This window comes from Cephus cinctus, unplaced genomic scaffold, assembly GCF_000341935.2.
Source record: "Cephus cinctus unplaced genomic scaffold, Ccin1 Ccin1_scaffold2085, whole genome shotgun sequence".
Classification (NCBI taxonomy): Eukaryota; Metazoa; Arthropoda; class Insecta; order Hymenoptera; family Cephidae; genus Cephus; species Cephus cinctus.
Window position 1 is genome coordinate 209,206 of NW_014334134.1, and position 14,806 is coordinate 224,011.

The following is a 14,806-nucleotide window of genomic DNA, read 5'->3' on the forward strand; positions in this document are numbered from 1 at the left end:
ATGTGTTGATGTACTTTTGTTCTTTTACCAGCTTTTTTATCTTCGTTCAACTCTAATCCCTCTGTGGTTTCATTCAAGCATCCACAGCTGCTATATCTACCATCGGGAGCGAGCATCATAATCCGAAGTGGATGTCCAAAATAAAAGATGGCCGCCGCCGCGAGACAGGAGGCACGGGTAGAGGTGGAAACCGAGACTGACGTATGTATATGTAAAATAAAGAAATATCAAATAGCTCGCGCCTAGTGGATATATTAACACTCCGAGCCACGTGGAGGCATCGACCAAGGATCCAGGATGCGCGATGTTAAATGACAACACGAAGATATTGTTAATGGGGACGCATAAAACGTATCCCAAACACAGTACTGGTATGTCACGGTCTATACCAACCATGAGATCTTTGATAATGTCCCTCAAGGCGATGCTCAATCTTGCGTGAGTAAAATCGTTTAGACTAACTCAGCTGATAATTAAGCTTGGTATTGGTCAAGTTAGGCGCACGTAGTTTCACTTTGTAGCAGTGAACTTTGACGCCACCGTTTCACTGGACGACTTTGTGAGCCGCACTGAATTTCGAAATTTTCAAAAATCACGGTACGTCGGGACTACTTGATTTCCTGGAGTAAAATATAGAACGTGACTCCACACTATGGTCTCGGGTGTTGTTTCAATTTTTCCCTCGCTCATTAAAGAAGGGTTTACGATACACTACGTTTTATTGGTAGCATAAACCATTGTCCTTACGCATGCGCAGTTTAATGGCATTCATTGTAAGCGCGCCAATCGTTAATATTTTATTGACTCTCCTTACGGCAAGAATCGCTAAATAATATCGTTCCCTTTGAATTTCGTGAAAGCGTCGGCCGAGTCCCGTGGCAAAGTTCAGGCGTGCTATAAAAATTGAAAAAATCAATTAACGAAAACAATATAACGTGTGTCCAAAAAAGTAATGCCAATGCACTCGTGACTATACGTATGCACTATTTGCACTCGAGCGAGTTAAGAGACCGAGGCGACACCGGAAGTGAGTTAAATGTACCGTGAAAGAAGGGCATGAGTCCTTACAGTCTGAAAGGATGAACGGAGACGTAGGTAGAATAATTTTGAAAAATTAAGACCGATTAATTTTTCTTTATCAACACTGTATATGGGCGCGATCGTTTATTCGGTATACTCTATGATTCACATCCTCTCTCGATAGAATAGTTTGTAACGATTGACACTGCTGGTCCAGATGGTCGACATCGTAACGGGAAGTTGGGAAGATGAGATTCTGATGTAAAGGTCTCTAGGTCCCACGTGATCCATGGTTCTCTTTGTCACCTTTGTGTCACATGTCTGGGATGAGAATTATGAAAATTGATAAAATAATTTTAAACGTAAGTGACGCTGGGATACGAAATGGTCCAGAGTTTTATTAATTCGCAATTAATTATCGATAATAATATTTATCGTGATAGCCTCGCTTTGGTTCTCTGCAATTTATCTGAAGTTGGGAACCAGTGCTCTGATCTCTAGACTTGCGTTTTGTGGAGTCTGGCCACACGAGTAACGGGTATTCACTGTCACATTAGAATTGCCACGAGATAGTTGCATGTTAATAAAATCGCCTAGAGTGTCAAAAAAAAAGGGGAAACTGATCTCAATACCATAATGAAATAGTACGTCATCTTAAGAACCCATGACCAATCAACAAGACATCAACGGAACTGCATTTGGAACGAAATAATTATCTTCTCATGAGATTCTAATCTTTTATATATTTTTCCCAAATTTTCTGTCCAATTGTCACGTATGACAAAAAAATCCCAAAAAATTATCTATAACGCAATTTCCTGCGTCCATCCCTACGCGTAAAGCGTGCTCGGATCTTGGATCTTTCAGTCTGAAGAATTTCGAAGGGAAGCGCCAGCCGCGTCGCGTTACACGGCTCAGCGCGCGCGAGGAATTCATGCAAAGAAACCATAACTTACAAGAAAATCCACATTGTCCTTGGAATAGATATTAAATACACTGGGGCTGCATAATTAACTAGAACAAAAAGGTAATCGCAGCAACATCGGAACAATACGTGTGGTCCATGGGGCTATGATCCAACTGATAACGAGAGCTATAAGGCGCATCTTCATATTACGAAATATACATGTGTCGGGGTACAAGGAGACACATTGATAAATGCGTAAGGCATGTAGGTGCTGGTTGAAAATAATGAAATAATTTCACGGTGATTACCAGCATCCCGGTCCATCTTGGCAATCCTCATGTAGGCGATATCCTAGCAAGCAAGTGAGACGCCGTCTTAAGGCGCCATGAGTATAATCCTCTCCTCATGAAGCGACATACGAGTTATTCTCGCAAACACGATAGACAGTGATTACCGGTAGCGAAGCAGGACGTCGTGGGGCCTCGCGCGACGCCGCGACGCTGCTCTGCTCCCTACACCTGTAATCATCTTATAGACGACGAGCGTCGTCGAACTGGTCTACATGCCACTTTATCACGAGGACTCGTATGCGCGGCATTTTTGAATTTTTTTTTTAGCCAATAGCTTCTTTCATGTTGGCGCCTTGTTTCCCACTAATAATCTCCTGTGCTTACAGTGCGCTTGTCTCTGGGCACCGGGACGCTGCACGACGCGTCGCGTCGGCTGGTTCCGTGTGAAAGATCAACAGTACCTACCTTCCTGATAAGCTAGGCCGTTCTGTATCTTTTTTTTGTTTCTCAAGTTTTTATTACTCAAACTTTGCTAAATGTTTATGTTGGTAATAAGGCCAAGGATATTATTCTTTTATGCGATTTAATAAGATAAGACTAAGTTATCTTAGACTTGTTATATATATATATCAGTGATCGAGATCATTTTTAGCTTTATTATCTATAGTAAATTATTTCGCTATTTTTTATATTGCGATTCCATCTTGTGCATACAGTGCTTGATAAGCTTGTAGACGTTGCATCTCTCGTAGATAAACGAACTGCAGGTTTTCGGTCCTGAGATAATTATGAAAATCACCATAGATTATAAGCAGATTAAATATGACGGTTTTATCAGTTGATAGCGAGATTTTCGACTACTGCGCATGCGCCTACGTTATAATGGAAGATTGCCTGCTTTATTGGCCACTTTTGTCACGTATGTAGGATTCCTCATGATTTCTCCACTTTAAAGGTATCGCGGTCGTTCGACCTTCGCCCTGCTTTATACATATAATTACCTAATTGATTAGTGAATTTCGAAATTCTTGTCGCTGCGTTTGGTACTCGTGCAATTAGATATTTCTAGGTTAGGTCACGTCCCATAGACACTTCCGGTCTTGGGTTGGGCTTAGCGAAGGAGGTCAATTGGGATCTTAATTGAGTATCATTATACAATTTCGAATTGTATTGTTATGATTTTCTTGAAAAGAGAAGCTCAGGGATTAAGAGCATAAATTTGCCTCTCGTGCTTCTCTCCCTTGCACTACTGTGCACTGTGCGTCATTTCGTGCTTTGTTTTTTGTCATTTTTCTATTGTGGAATTTTTTTAATCGATTTTTCAATGAATGCTTCAGTGATTGCGTTTTGAAATTCTTTGTTTGCTAGAAGCACATTGACGAGTGACTCGAACGATCATTAATTCAGCTGGACACAGCGTGTGTCAATGATGACGTAATGCGGGTTACGCCTAATTGTACTGTCAACATAAACGTGTTTGGCTAGTTGACGTTTCGAGGATATTGTAAATACGCCACCATGATTCCTTGAGAATTTTTCTCTAAACACCAAATGTTTGCCAAACTGTCGTGCAATCTTTTTTTAATATCGAATTCCAATGAAATTAAGAATGCTGCCTAAAAGATCCACCTCATAAAATTTACTGACACATAATGTATGCAGACAGCATAACTCAAGTAGTTTTATGGGCAAAATTTCCAAAAAATTCATCAATTATATCCTCTATTGTTAATAATAAACAAAAAAAAGTTACATTTAACAACCATATAGTAATTTCCGTTAAATCATAATTTTTTCTTCTTTTTACTTCCTTTGACTTTACTCATCTGCATTTTATTTGCTTCCGCAAAGTATGCCAATCTCTTGGCGTAAGCCTCGTTCATCAGATTTCTTCTTTCTTCGAGTCGGCCGTGATAATAATGCAAAAGCGAAGAATTCCGGTCTTCCTGTCCCTTCAACAAATCCTCCATTTCCTCCCAGAAGACTGCCTGAGATTGTTTAAAGTCGAAGAAGTCTATCAGTCTCAAATTACGCAGCATCTCTTCGTCGCAATCGGTTTTCAACCAACGATTCTCCTCCTCGTCTTCCTTATTAACATAAATACTGAGATCCAATTTTGGCAGAAACTTGTGAATATCCGGTGGTGGCGTTAGCGTTCTGTTTTCAACTGTCTTGAACAATGGAAACCAGGATCCATCTGTGTGACTGACTGAACGACTTTTTGGCACAGCGTGACCACTCGGCGAGGTCGACACTGCAGGCTGTGACATTATCGACGCAGATATTACTAGGCAATTGTCATTTAAAAAGTTTTCTCTCAACGTCTTGCCACGCTGAAGTCTTCCAGGCTTGTTCTTTTCCCAAGATGCCTTCACCTTTGCCAATTCCTCTTCTTTCTTTTTATCTTCTTCCACCTGGAATTTCCAAAAGAGATTACAACCAATGGATCATGCAGTGACGTCGTGCAACTGATTTACTATTAAAATTAAATATATATTACGTTTACGCCACTGCCAACGTCGCTGACAGTCTGTAAGACCCAATATGGCTTTTCGGGGATGTACAAAACGTCTGAGCCTTTTTTTGAAATTTGCTTCAGCTTTGACAAATCCGATTTGGACAGTTTAACTCCGCCTAATGACGACACTCTGAGGCTTTTCCAGGCATAGACTGTGTTACGTCTCTTGACGTGCTTCGCCACTGACCATTCGGTCTCTGTCAAAGGCCACGAATCATTTAGTACATAGGCTTCCAAATAATATTTTTCTACTTCCGGTGGTGTAATTCTCGTGACACTTTCTTCCTTGGATAATTCCTCGAAATCTTGGAATAAAAACACGTGTGGTAATATCACAACGGAAGTGCCTGTACTCTCTGACATAATGTAACCTTTTTGATTTATCACGCGAAATTTTATTTCTACCATTTCATAAGAAGTGACCAGTCGAAAGGAGACGATACTTTTTATTTTAGCTTCAATTATCCATCTCCCTATTAACTTTCCTGTATTGGGAATGTAATTGTTGGACACTTCAGCCAGCCACAAATTTGGAATTTGTATTTTATCAGAAATCGGCTCGGGATCGTCGTTCACCGTATAAAATATGGATTCGCCTTTCATAGTTATAATTTTCAGTGTCCAATTGAATTCTTTGAATTTTGAATTTCCACTCCAACCGTATCCAAAAATTGTATAACCGTATTTCGTATGCTTATAATGCATCGGCACTACGTTGTTTATAATTTTTTCTAATTCACGTCCAGTATCGTTATTAAATACGCGCAGAGTGTAATTCGGTAGATTGGCGAAGAGATTCAAATTTGGAAAGACCGATTCAAATTTGGCGGGGTTTACTACGAGGCGTACTATGGGGACCCATTGGTCCTGCGTGACGTTCATCATGATTCCCTTGCACTCCTGGATCGACAGGACATGTTGAAAATCTTCTGAGCAGGGATACCAACTTTTAAATCTATTATCTCTGTTAATCGTGTCTCTGATGAGCTGATGCCATATCGATTCTTTTTTTGCATAATCCAACGACTCGACGATCCTCCCGAGATCATCCAGGATATGGAAATGCTCCTTATGCTTAGGATCGTGTTTCTTTTTGTAGGATCTGACAAGGATCATACGGAAGAAGGATTGAATTATGGTGGCAGCCCTGTCGTAATCCACCGGGATGAATTCCTGCTCCTCGATTTCCTGTTCTTTCGAACCATGCGCAATTTTCTCTTTGGAGAATCCATCTCGCGGCGAACTCGAGAAACCGTCGAACGATACTTTTGATTCTTCGGAATAAATTTTCATTCCTACGTCAGGATCGAGGAAAAATATTCTCAGGGCTCTTTGGGCGCCGATAAGATCCTCCGTTAGATTTCTCTCTACTGCTTTGTGAAGTTCTTCGAGGAAAAAATAGTGTATCGATTTTTTCAGGGAAACGTTAAATTCTGTGGTTGTCCTATCGTCGTCTTGCGGCATGTACATTTTATAGAAATTCTTTAATTTTTCTCGATAATCAACTTGCCCGAATACTTGAAACGCGTTGATGGTTCCGATAAATGTTTTTCTTGCCAGATCATCCAGTCTTTCGGATTCCTTGGTCATTAGGTCAAATATCTTCAGCCGATTTCCAATATGAAAGATGGTGTCTGACGATATAGTCAAAAAGTATGAAAATTCCGAGCGAATAAAAATTCGAAAAATATGTCGTCCAGGGTCAACTTCCAAGACGGTAGAACCAGTACCGGAAGTCCTGATAATAGCCAAAGGATCGTTTCCGGCGGTTCTCTTAAAGAAATTAGCCTTTTCCACGATTAAATACGAAAAATTCACTCTGTCGGGATCCGACGGCGGCGGATAAGCTTGCATGGCGGTAAAAGTCAAAAGTAAAAATTTAACCTCCAGAGAATCCATAAATAAATACAAAGGTTCGTTTCGAGATTTTGACAAATCATGCCGCCATTTGAGCGAATCCAAAAATATTTTCACATCAGTCTTAACCTCCTTCCTGGTATCCCTGGAAGCCTTCTTGGTGTCCCTACTTCCGGTTCTCATTTTCTCATCGTCCTGCACATCCGGCAGTATATTAGAAATGCGCGCGAAATACGAAAAGTGCCAAGACTTATAGAACAGCTGAATTTCCATAATGTACGACGTCATCTTATTAAAGTCACCCCATAAACTGATATCAGGCACAGATCCCTTATCGTTCAAAATTTGAACCGGCGACAGATCAGCCGCCACCTTGCCACGAGTCTTCACGACGTTCCTCACTTCCGGTTCCTCCATCCTCTCGCCTTTCGCACTTCTATCGGACTCGTAGGTGTAAATTAAACTTTCCTTGCATTCCCTCAGGGGACTGACCATCTTTAAACAGCGTATCGGGACGAAGTACTCCGCCGCGTCGATTAGGCCGTGACGAATGGACCAGTTTAGCCAACGGTATAATTTCCACTTGGCCAACGGAGGCTTTACCTTCAAGGAATTTACTCTCGTCAATTTCCTGCGACCTGTGACTAACACTTTCTCTCTTTTTTCATTTTTCTACAACTTTTTCTTTCCCTCCCCCAGTCAATTTTAACTTCGACCCCCTCACCCACCCATTCTCTGGCTGCCCTACTTCTCCACCTTTGCCATCTACCCCCGCCCACCCCCCTGCTTTTCTACAGTACAATATCGATTGCTTGTCGCGTCGAGAGCGTGAGAGAAACAAAATAGCTGAAACAGCTATTATTATCTTTTTAATGGGTGTATTACTTCCGTCGGATCCAGTGGGATGTCCCGGGACAATTCAATATATACTGGGTGGCTCCAACAGGGTGCTATTCCTGGGACATTTAAAGCCGCAACGTCTCGCATGTCAGTCAGTGTCGCGAAAAGAACGACGGGTGACGGATTTTCGAGTGCGTTTATACTTTTTACTCTTGGCTTGGCTCTTTTCGATACCGTTGCTTTCTTTGTGGTTGATATATCGGTGTTTTTGTCGGGTTCCTGAACGGGCCACTCGAAATGCTGGGCGTACTTGGTTAAAAACTCCCATTTGTCCATTGGAGACAAATGGGATGTATCCAGAGATAGACCAATCCATCCTGTAAATAGAGAGGTCTTGTTTTACACTATAGAAAGTGTTGAAGGAAAATTTGAAAATTTATACATTTTCAAATTTACCGGTAAAACATGCCACTGGCTGAAAGTCTAGTACTTCGTTATTCGTCGTCCAGGACATTGAAGCTATTTTTAATAAAGCTTTGGACAATATCATTGGCCATAATTCGAAATTGTTTCCCGTACGTGGTAAAAGTACGTTTCCACCGTTATCAACGGGGATCATGTCGTCTATCAAGAAACGTCGCCAAAATCCCATGTAAAATAATCGTACAACGTATTTGCCTGTTTCAATGTTTTTCATCGATATATTAGTCCTCGATGAAGATCCTTATGGGTCAAAGTGCATTTTTAATCACCGTGGGGATTAAACATCGGACGATGATGAGCGGATTTTCCGGCTTTGTTTAAAGAATAAACATACAGCCAGCCCTGCCAAGTTAAAGCACTGCCGAGCCATACAAAATTATTTGATTCTTCGGCAACTTGTAAACCATCGCGGCCACAATGCTGAAGATTGATCATCGTCGATACGAACCATCTAACAAACTGCGTGACAAAAGAAGCAATAAATATTAATAAATAGGCGCGTAATACATATTATTATAAAACTATAAGTAGTAAGTCACGATAAACTTGTGGATACTTCGCTATGAAGGATATGCTTGTTATTCTCAATAAAGTCTGGAAAATCCACTGTGGGTACGTAGACGACTGGCGCATCCTGAGTACGAATTCATATTACGGTTGGTATAGTCTGGTATATTTTTTTAGTCTTTCCTAAGAAGAAAAACTAACTGTTAATCCTGTCAATTTTGTTGCTCTTTCCCAGGCATGCGGTTTCAAGGATGCTGGCATTATCACCGGTTGCGTGTCTTGAAATTTTCCATCTGGACCATCTATAGAGATTTAAATTTAAACGGGTTAAAAACGGCGTAAGTATATCTTTGAATTGAGGTACTTTTTGGACTCTCCCACTTCTCTGTGTTTAACTCAGAATCCAGCCATTGTGGCCACAGAACGGATTGTATCGGATCAGGATGATGTATCATAGATTGAGCCTCTAATGCTTTTTTCGATTTCAATGACATTTTTCTAATAAATAATTGGAATTGTATTACAGTTGATATCTTTTAATTGTAAACTTCGATACAATCTGTCAAGAATGGATAATGAACTTGGCCACATGTTACAATTAAAAATTGAAACGTTCTAGCTATCGATAATACCACCAATAGGTAACATGCTGCCAAGAACAAGAAGATGTGTTCAAAGTCGCTACAAAGATGGCACTGAAGACTGGGCGTTCAATCTATATCAACATGAATTCACAAAACACGCTCAGGGTAACTGAGCATCTCGCATTACAATACGAGCTTTAAGTTCTATCAAAGCAAGAAGAGTGCTCAATCATCTTTTCACCTTTGAGAGAAATAATCCATGGCAGTGCTTCTCTTTTTATGTCGAAACTACTCGTGATAATTATCTGCCTGGATGGGAAACGTACTAATTGGAGTGTGATATATTTAGCAAAGCAGTTTACAGTTAGTTCCTTAATGGCGCGCATGAGCACTGCCAGCCTCCGGAGGGTTTATATGTAGCACGTTCCACGTTTGAAACATTGATTACGAGCCGAGCATACGGAGTGGACGGATCAGCTGTCAAAGTACTCCAGAACGTATCAAATTGTTGAAAACAGTCGGCAGTACTTCGCGATTCAAAGTGCATTGAAGCTGTGAGATTATACTGATAAGTGACAATTTATAAGAAGAGAGGTAAGATAAAATTTGAAGCGTTTTAATCATTTCTGTATTCCAGTCTTTTACTTCTTCGTAGACATTTCAGATATCACTCATAACTGATATTCACATCGAACAAGTAGTCAGTGCTTCTTCAATTAATGTCAATGAGTAATAACTGAAAATATTCACTAGTTGATTTTATCTTCTACTCCATATCCAGCAGTCTGTAATATGTGTAACAGTCAAAATTGTTGTGTGTATTTTGTTGGTCATGTGGCTAGTATAAATATTATTCATGATGTCTAGATTTACATAGGAACTCCTTTATCATTTTATGCTATAAGATTGTTCCTTCACCTTTAATGTTATGCTAATGTTGCATTCTTTCAAGCTTAGTCAGATTTACTCTGAATCATGTAACAAGAACTTATACATAAATGACAGGCTCCACAATCATAGGCTACCTTTCTGTTAGATATAATGTTGTCAGTATACAATTTCTTTTTAATACCTCTGTTATAGTTTATATAAAGTAATTATAATACTCTTTGGATTATTTACTTTGCCATTTATTTTCTTACTTGTTTAGAAATGTTTACTGGTAGTGGTGCCAGTTTCATAAGTAAGCCACTAAGAGGATGGTTACATCCCGATCATTTGCTGACCAAGGAAGGAGTAACATATGCTGTTAGAGTAGGCATTGACAAATTTATTTCTTTACACTGCAAAGTGTGCATGTTTTTTTTTTACTATAAACCCCTTACTGTTTACAGTACATTGGATGCCTAGAGGTCTACACTTCTATGAAAAGTTTGGATTTTGAAACAAGGTCCTCGGTAGCCAAGTAAAAAAATCATATCACTATATAACGAACATGCGAAAAAGAAAGAAGAAGCTAGATATATTTTTTCCATCTCTATTTTCAACTTATTTTACAGAGAATGCATTAATAGGGTATGTGAAGCCGCAGGATTAAAAACTGCAGACAAAAAGAGGAGGGTTGGTGCTATTTTTGTGGAAAAAAAAATATATATATATTTAAAAAGTGTAGTTTTGTAATTTTTTTTTTATTTTTTCCGATATTTAGGTGGACAGAAAAGTTTTAAGGTCAATATCGGATAAGCCGTGCATGGAACACGCGGGCACTAATATAAATCTGACCATTAGTAGCTGCAGTTTAACGTTAACAGCTCTGGAAGGCGGAAAAGTAATAGCAAAACATGACATGCCCCGTATATCATTTGCTTCTGGTGGAGACACTGTAAGTAGCTTATTATAATACTCTGTATATTCCATTTAATAGGACGCCAATGTCGCATCTCGTAATATTGTATTAATTCACTAGGAAACGCTAGACTTTGTGGCTTACGTCGCAAAGGATGTGCATGAATGGCGTGCTTGCTACGTTCTAGAGTGTGGTGGTGGCTTAGCGCAGGATGTAATCTCTACCGTTGGCCAGGCATTTGAACTAAGATTCAAGGAATTCCTTACAAAACCTCCCATTTATCAGTAAGTCTCTTCGTTAAATTAATTCCATGTGTGTTTGATGGATTACTATTAGTTGTGTTCGTTATGCTCCACCAGCCCCTCATTAAATGGTATGCGAGATGCCGATAGGGATTATTACAATGATCTGCCTGGTAAAGTACCTCCTGATATCGGGCCGCCGCCCGTACCTCCCTTGCCAATAACCGCTTCTACGTTGCCATCCCTCAAACATCACTATTTGAATCAAAATCAGGTTCCCGGAACTAGCGTTCAGACCACGTCGCTTCCTGATCCACAACCCGTTATCGGAGATAGGCAGGCCGTGCATTGTCCAGGTAAATCGCTAAAGCACATTTAGTAATACGGTTCGTATCTGCACTTGACAAGCGGGAGTCCGGAGGTAATTGGTTTTCCTTGGTACCATAGAGATTGGAAATTTGATTGATTTAAATTCTGATGATACCGCGCCCAATTTTAATCCAATGGCTGAACACAATTATGTGAATGACACTGTGATTGCGGCGACACGCGAAAATCGCCGGGAGCCAATGTCATTTTTTGATGCGTTCGACATGCGTGAGTATATGTCTATAATATTCGTAAACGAGGTCACATACGCTAACGCGTATGTTTCAGTTATTTTGTTATTTTCCTGCAGAGCCGTTTAACGAAACGATGCCGGAATTCAATAATTTAAGCCTAAGATCTCAAAGGTACCAGCTGAAACAGGAAGTCTGGTTCCACGGATGCGTTAGCCGTTTCGAAGCGGAGTCTATGCTTACAAGGGTAAGTGCTGGAAGAACTTACAGATATCCATATTCAAAGGACAAATTTTTAAAAACAATTTTTACCTCAAGGATGGAGATTTTTTGGTAAGGGAATCCCAAGGTTCACCAGGACAGTATGTACTGACTGGAATGAACAGTGGAACTCCAAAGCATTTGCTATTGATCGACCCAGAAGGCATCGTGAGTAATACTTTTATTTTTTCCGCAAATCCACAAAGTAATTGAATTTTATTGAATGCATTCTATTGGCATTTTTCATCTATATTGGTCTGCGGTATTGACAGGTCCGCACAAAGGACCGCGTTTTCGATAACGTAAGCCATTTAGTGAATCATCACTGTGACAACGCTTTGCCAATCATATCAGCCGACAGTGCTCTAGTACTTCGATATCCGGTTCCGCGACGTTTTGAGCCCACGAACGATTCAAGGAAATGATACTACTGGATGCACGGTGGGCTGACAGGCAAATGGCTGAAATAATATCGAATCGACGAAAACGCTTGTCACTATGGCGGACGGAATAATAAGGTAACATGAGATGTATAACAATATTTTGAAAAATTGTAACTTTCCATAGAAATATTCTTGTAATGTTTATGGTCCGTAATTAATCAATACGGCCAGAAAGAGAAATTTATTGATAATGTTTAAACGCAAATTACATAATTGAACCTCGGTTGCGATTATTAAATTTCAGTGAATTCCATCGATTGACTTCGACTGATAATAAAAATCAATCGATTTCAAGCTTTGGACAACAATAGGCGCCTGAAATTTAATGTCACAACTGTGGTTCAATTACAGAATATACTCTATATATTAATAGCCCTTTATTCGTCTTATCGTATTCTCTGTCTTGCTGTGTATATGTGATAACAGTAAATGAATCAACGTACGATTATATATACATATATGTCTAAATGGCACGCATATAAAAGCGATATATTTCCGTAAAATATGTGAAAATTGTCATCGTTATAATCAACGTATAATAGAATTAAGAAACTGAAGGAAATAATTGTGGAATAGGATTAGCGATGGCTGTCATTAGTGTCATAGCACATACATGTAGTAATTACATTTTAAAAAAAGTAAAGATGTTGCGAGGGGTTACGATTGCGCCCTCAATTTTTGAAAAATGAGCCAACAGCAAGAAACTACTTTCGAGTAGTTTATTGAAGAATGATAATAGCGCTAATGTGCCAATATCAGTATACAAAGCGAGAAATCACCTCAATGGGGAAAACCCATATGAATTTTGGTCAATATTCACAGCATATCTATCGCCACGTTTTATCGTGGAGACTCACTGTTATTTCTACAGTGACGCCTTGTATTTCTGATGGCCTCCATTTACGGGTAGAAGGAAAACGACCGGACGTGCGCAAAGACAAATCGTTCGGTCGAGGCTATATTGATTTATGCAATCAACTATTTTGGGAATGTTTGAAAATATATTTTTATGATTAAGGTAGATGTGATGAGACGCCAATGCAGATCATTAATATATTACGATAAACAAATAACATTGTAACTGTTGTGTATACAAAAAGAAAAAAAGAATGGGATTTTTCTGTGTCGGAGACGGGAAGACTGAGTTTTAAGCGGTACTAAGATAGAGAAAGACAGGGAGACGCGTGCGTATCATGAAAAAAAAAAGAAAAAGACGAAACGATGACAAAGAAAAAGGGATAGGAGAAAAAGCAGAGATTTGAAAGTGCGACAAAAAACTTACGGCTATTACGACGCAGGGGTATTCCGCCATGCACAGTCGTTCGCTGTCATTAATATCAGATAGTAGACAGATTGACTGTAAAATTGTCGTGCTTCTTTCTGGTTTTTCTCTTTCCTTTTTGAAAAAGGGCATACAGAAGTCCCCTGTTCTTCCATATACGTAACAGGGGCTCAGGGATACGCATGAGTGTGTAGGGAAATAATGTAGCTGATTATCAGGGAAGTAACGTGAGGAATTTAACGTAAAAATGAAAAAAAAAATAAATTATATATATATATATTTTGAAAAAGTAAATGTTACATGGAAGTATAACGTCGATTCCTTTAAAAAAGAGATGTTCGTCGGTGTTTTGCTGGAAAAATAAAACTAATGTTCTACAATATATATAATATTAACGTCCAGAATAACATACAGTGAGGTTCTAATACACATCATGATACAATATATGGAAAATTTAATTGGCCAATTAAATGACAATGCTGTTTCGTGTATTACAATGAATTATATCATATAATTATACATTGATCAATGAACGTTTATAAACGTCTACTAATCGTATTGCTGGTATTGCTGGAATTTCTGGCGCACGACAATTCGTTGCGTAGCGCCAGTTTGTAACTTTTAAGTAAATGTTTCATTTATGTAATCGATCCACATAGATGCTTCATCCAACTTAAATGTAACCCGAACAGAAAGAGTAACAAGTCAGCGAAGGAGTTCAAGAAAGAGTATTACTGTATATGGCAACCTGTAATAAATAGAACCCCGCAATAGATTTATAAGAGTATTTATTCCACCCCAAGTCTTACTTCCGCCTTCCTTTCCTTATGGCTTTATCCCCGACGGGATACGTGCCAGTAACTAGTCTAATTAACACTAGAAAGACGGGAGCTTAGTATATACCTATATTGCCTGAAAGCAGTCGAAATGACTGCATTGTGAAAAAATAACTAATGCGCAAAGAAATTTGTTTAACACTAATTTTTAATATATTTTATATCACTTACAGTCATATAACAAGTTATTAATAAGTATTAACAATAAAAAAAAAACAATAAAAAGTCGACACGTGCGCAGGCGTATCGATTAGAGTATGAGATCATACTACGTTGCAGCGCGTTCAAAGGGAACAAAGCGCGTGGCCAGGCCTGGCATAAAGATTCGAATAACAATAACTTTAGTTTTTGAACAACTGCAACTTATCAAGTAGATGTCGATTTTGACAA

At 39.2% G+C, this 14,806-nt stretch overlaps 4 protein-coding genes across 5 annotated transcripts; 1 reads left to right on the forward strand and 3 right to left on the reverse strand.

The window, feature by feature from the left end:
- Positions 1-2,933: 2,933 nt before the first annotated feature.
- LOC107274059 (androglobin-like) lies at positions 2,934-7,140 on the reverse strand. Its single transcript, XM_015752797.2, has 2 exons — positions 4,718-7,140; positions 2,934-4,631 (listed from the first exon to the last, which is right to left on the reverse strand). Exons 1-2 carry the CDS (start codon positions 7,085-7,087, stop codon positions 4,002-4,004), a joined length of 3,000 nt encoding a protein of 999 aa, XP_015608283.1. The 5' UTR covers positions 7,088-7,140; the 3' UTR covers positions 2,934-4,001.
- Positions 7,141-7,422: 282 nt separating this feature from the next.
- LOC112495312 (androglobin-like) lies at positions 7,423-8,422 on the reverse strand (the record flags this gene model as incomplete). The annotated part of the gene is made up of 3 exons (XM_025091354.1): positions 7,423-7,809; positions 7,889-8,110; positions 8,185-8,422. Coding segments are annotated over 3 exons (816 nt in total), but the record flags the coding sequence as incomplete, so codon positions are not given.
- Positions 8,420-9,035, reverse strand: LOC112495311 (androglobin-like). The gene is made up of 3 exons (XM_025091353.1): positions 8,787-9,035; positions 8,624-8,724; positions 8,420-8,549 (listed from the first exon to the last, which is right to left on the reverse strand). Exons 1-3 carry the CDS (start codon positions 8,914-8,916, stop codon positions 8,451-8,453), a joined length of 330 nt encoding a protein of 109 aa, XP_024947121.1. The 5' UTR covers positions 8,917-9,035; the 3' UTR covers positions 8,420-8,450.
- Positions 9,036-9,130: 95 nt separating this feature from the next.
- Positions 9,131-14,355, forward strand: LOC107274060 (SHC-transforming protein 1). Of its 2 annotated transcripts, XM_015752799.2 has the most exons (11): positions 9,131-9,600; positions 10,157-10,260; positions 10,341-10,411; positions 10,506-10,566; positions 10,655-10,828; positions 10,913-11,076; positions 11,152-11,390; positions 11,482-11,631; positions 11,714-11,841; positions 11,913-12,023; positions 12,128-14,355. In XM_015752799.2, the coding sequence occupies exons 2-11, from the start codon at positions 10,159-10,161 to the stop codon at positions 12,278-12,280; spliced, it is 1,353 nt and encodes a 450-aa protein (XP_015608285.1). In that variant the 5' UTR covers positions 9,131-9,600; positions 10,157-10,158; the 3' UTR covers positions 12,281-14,355. The 2 variants fall into 2 exon arrangements, with proteins under 2 accessions (XP_015608285.1, XP_024947119.1); XM_025091351.1 differs by lacking the exon at positions 10,157-10,260.
- Positions 14,356-14,806: the final 451 nt, after the last annotated feature.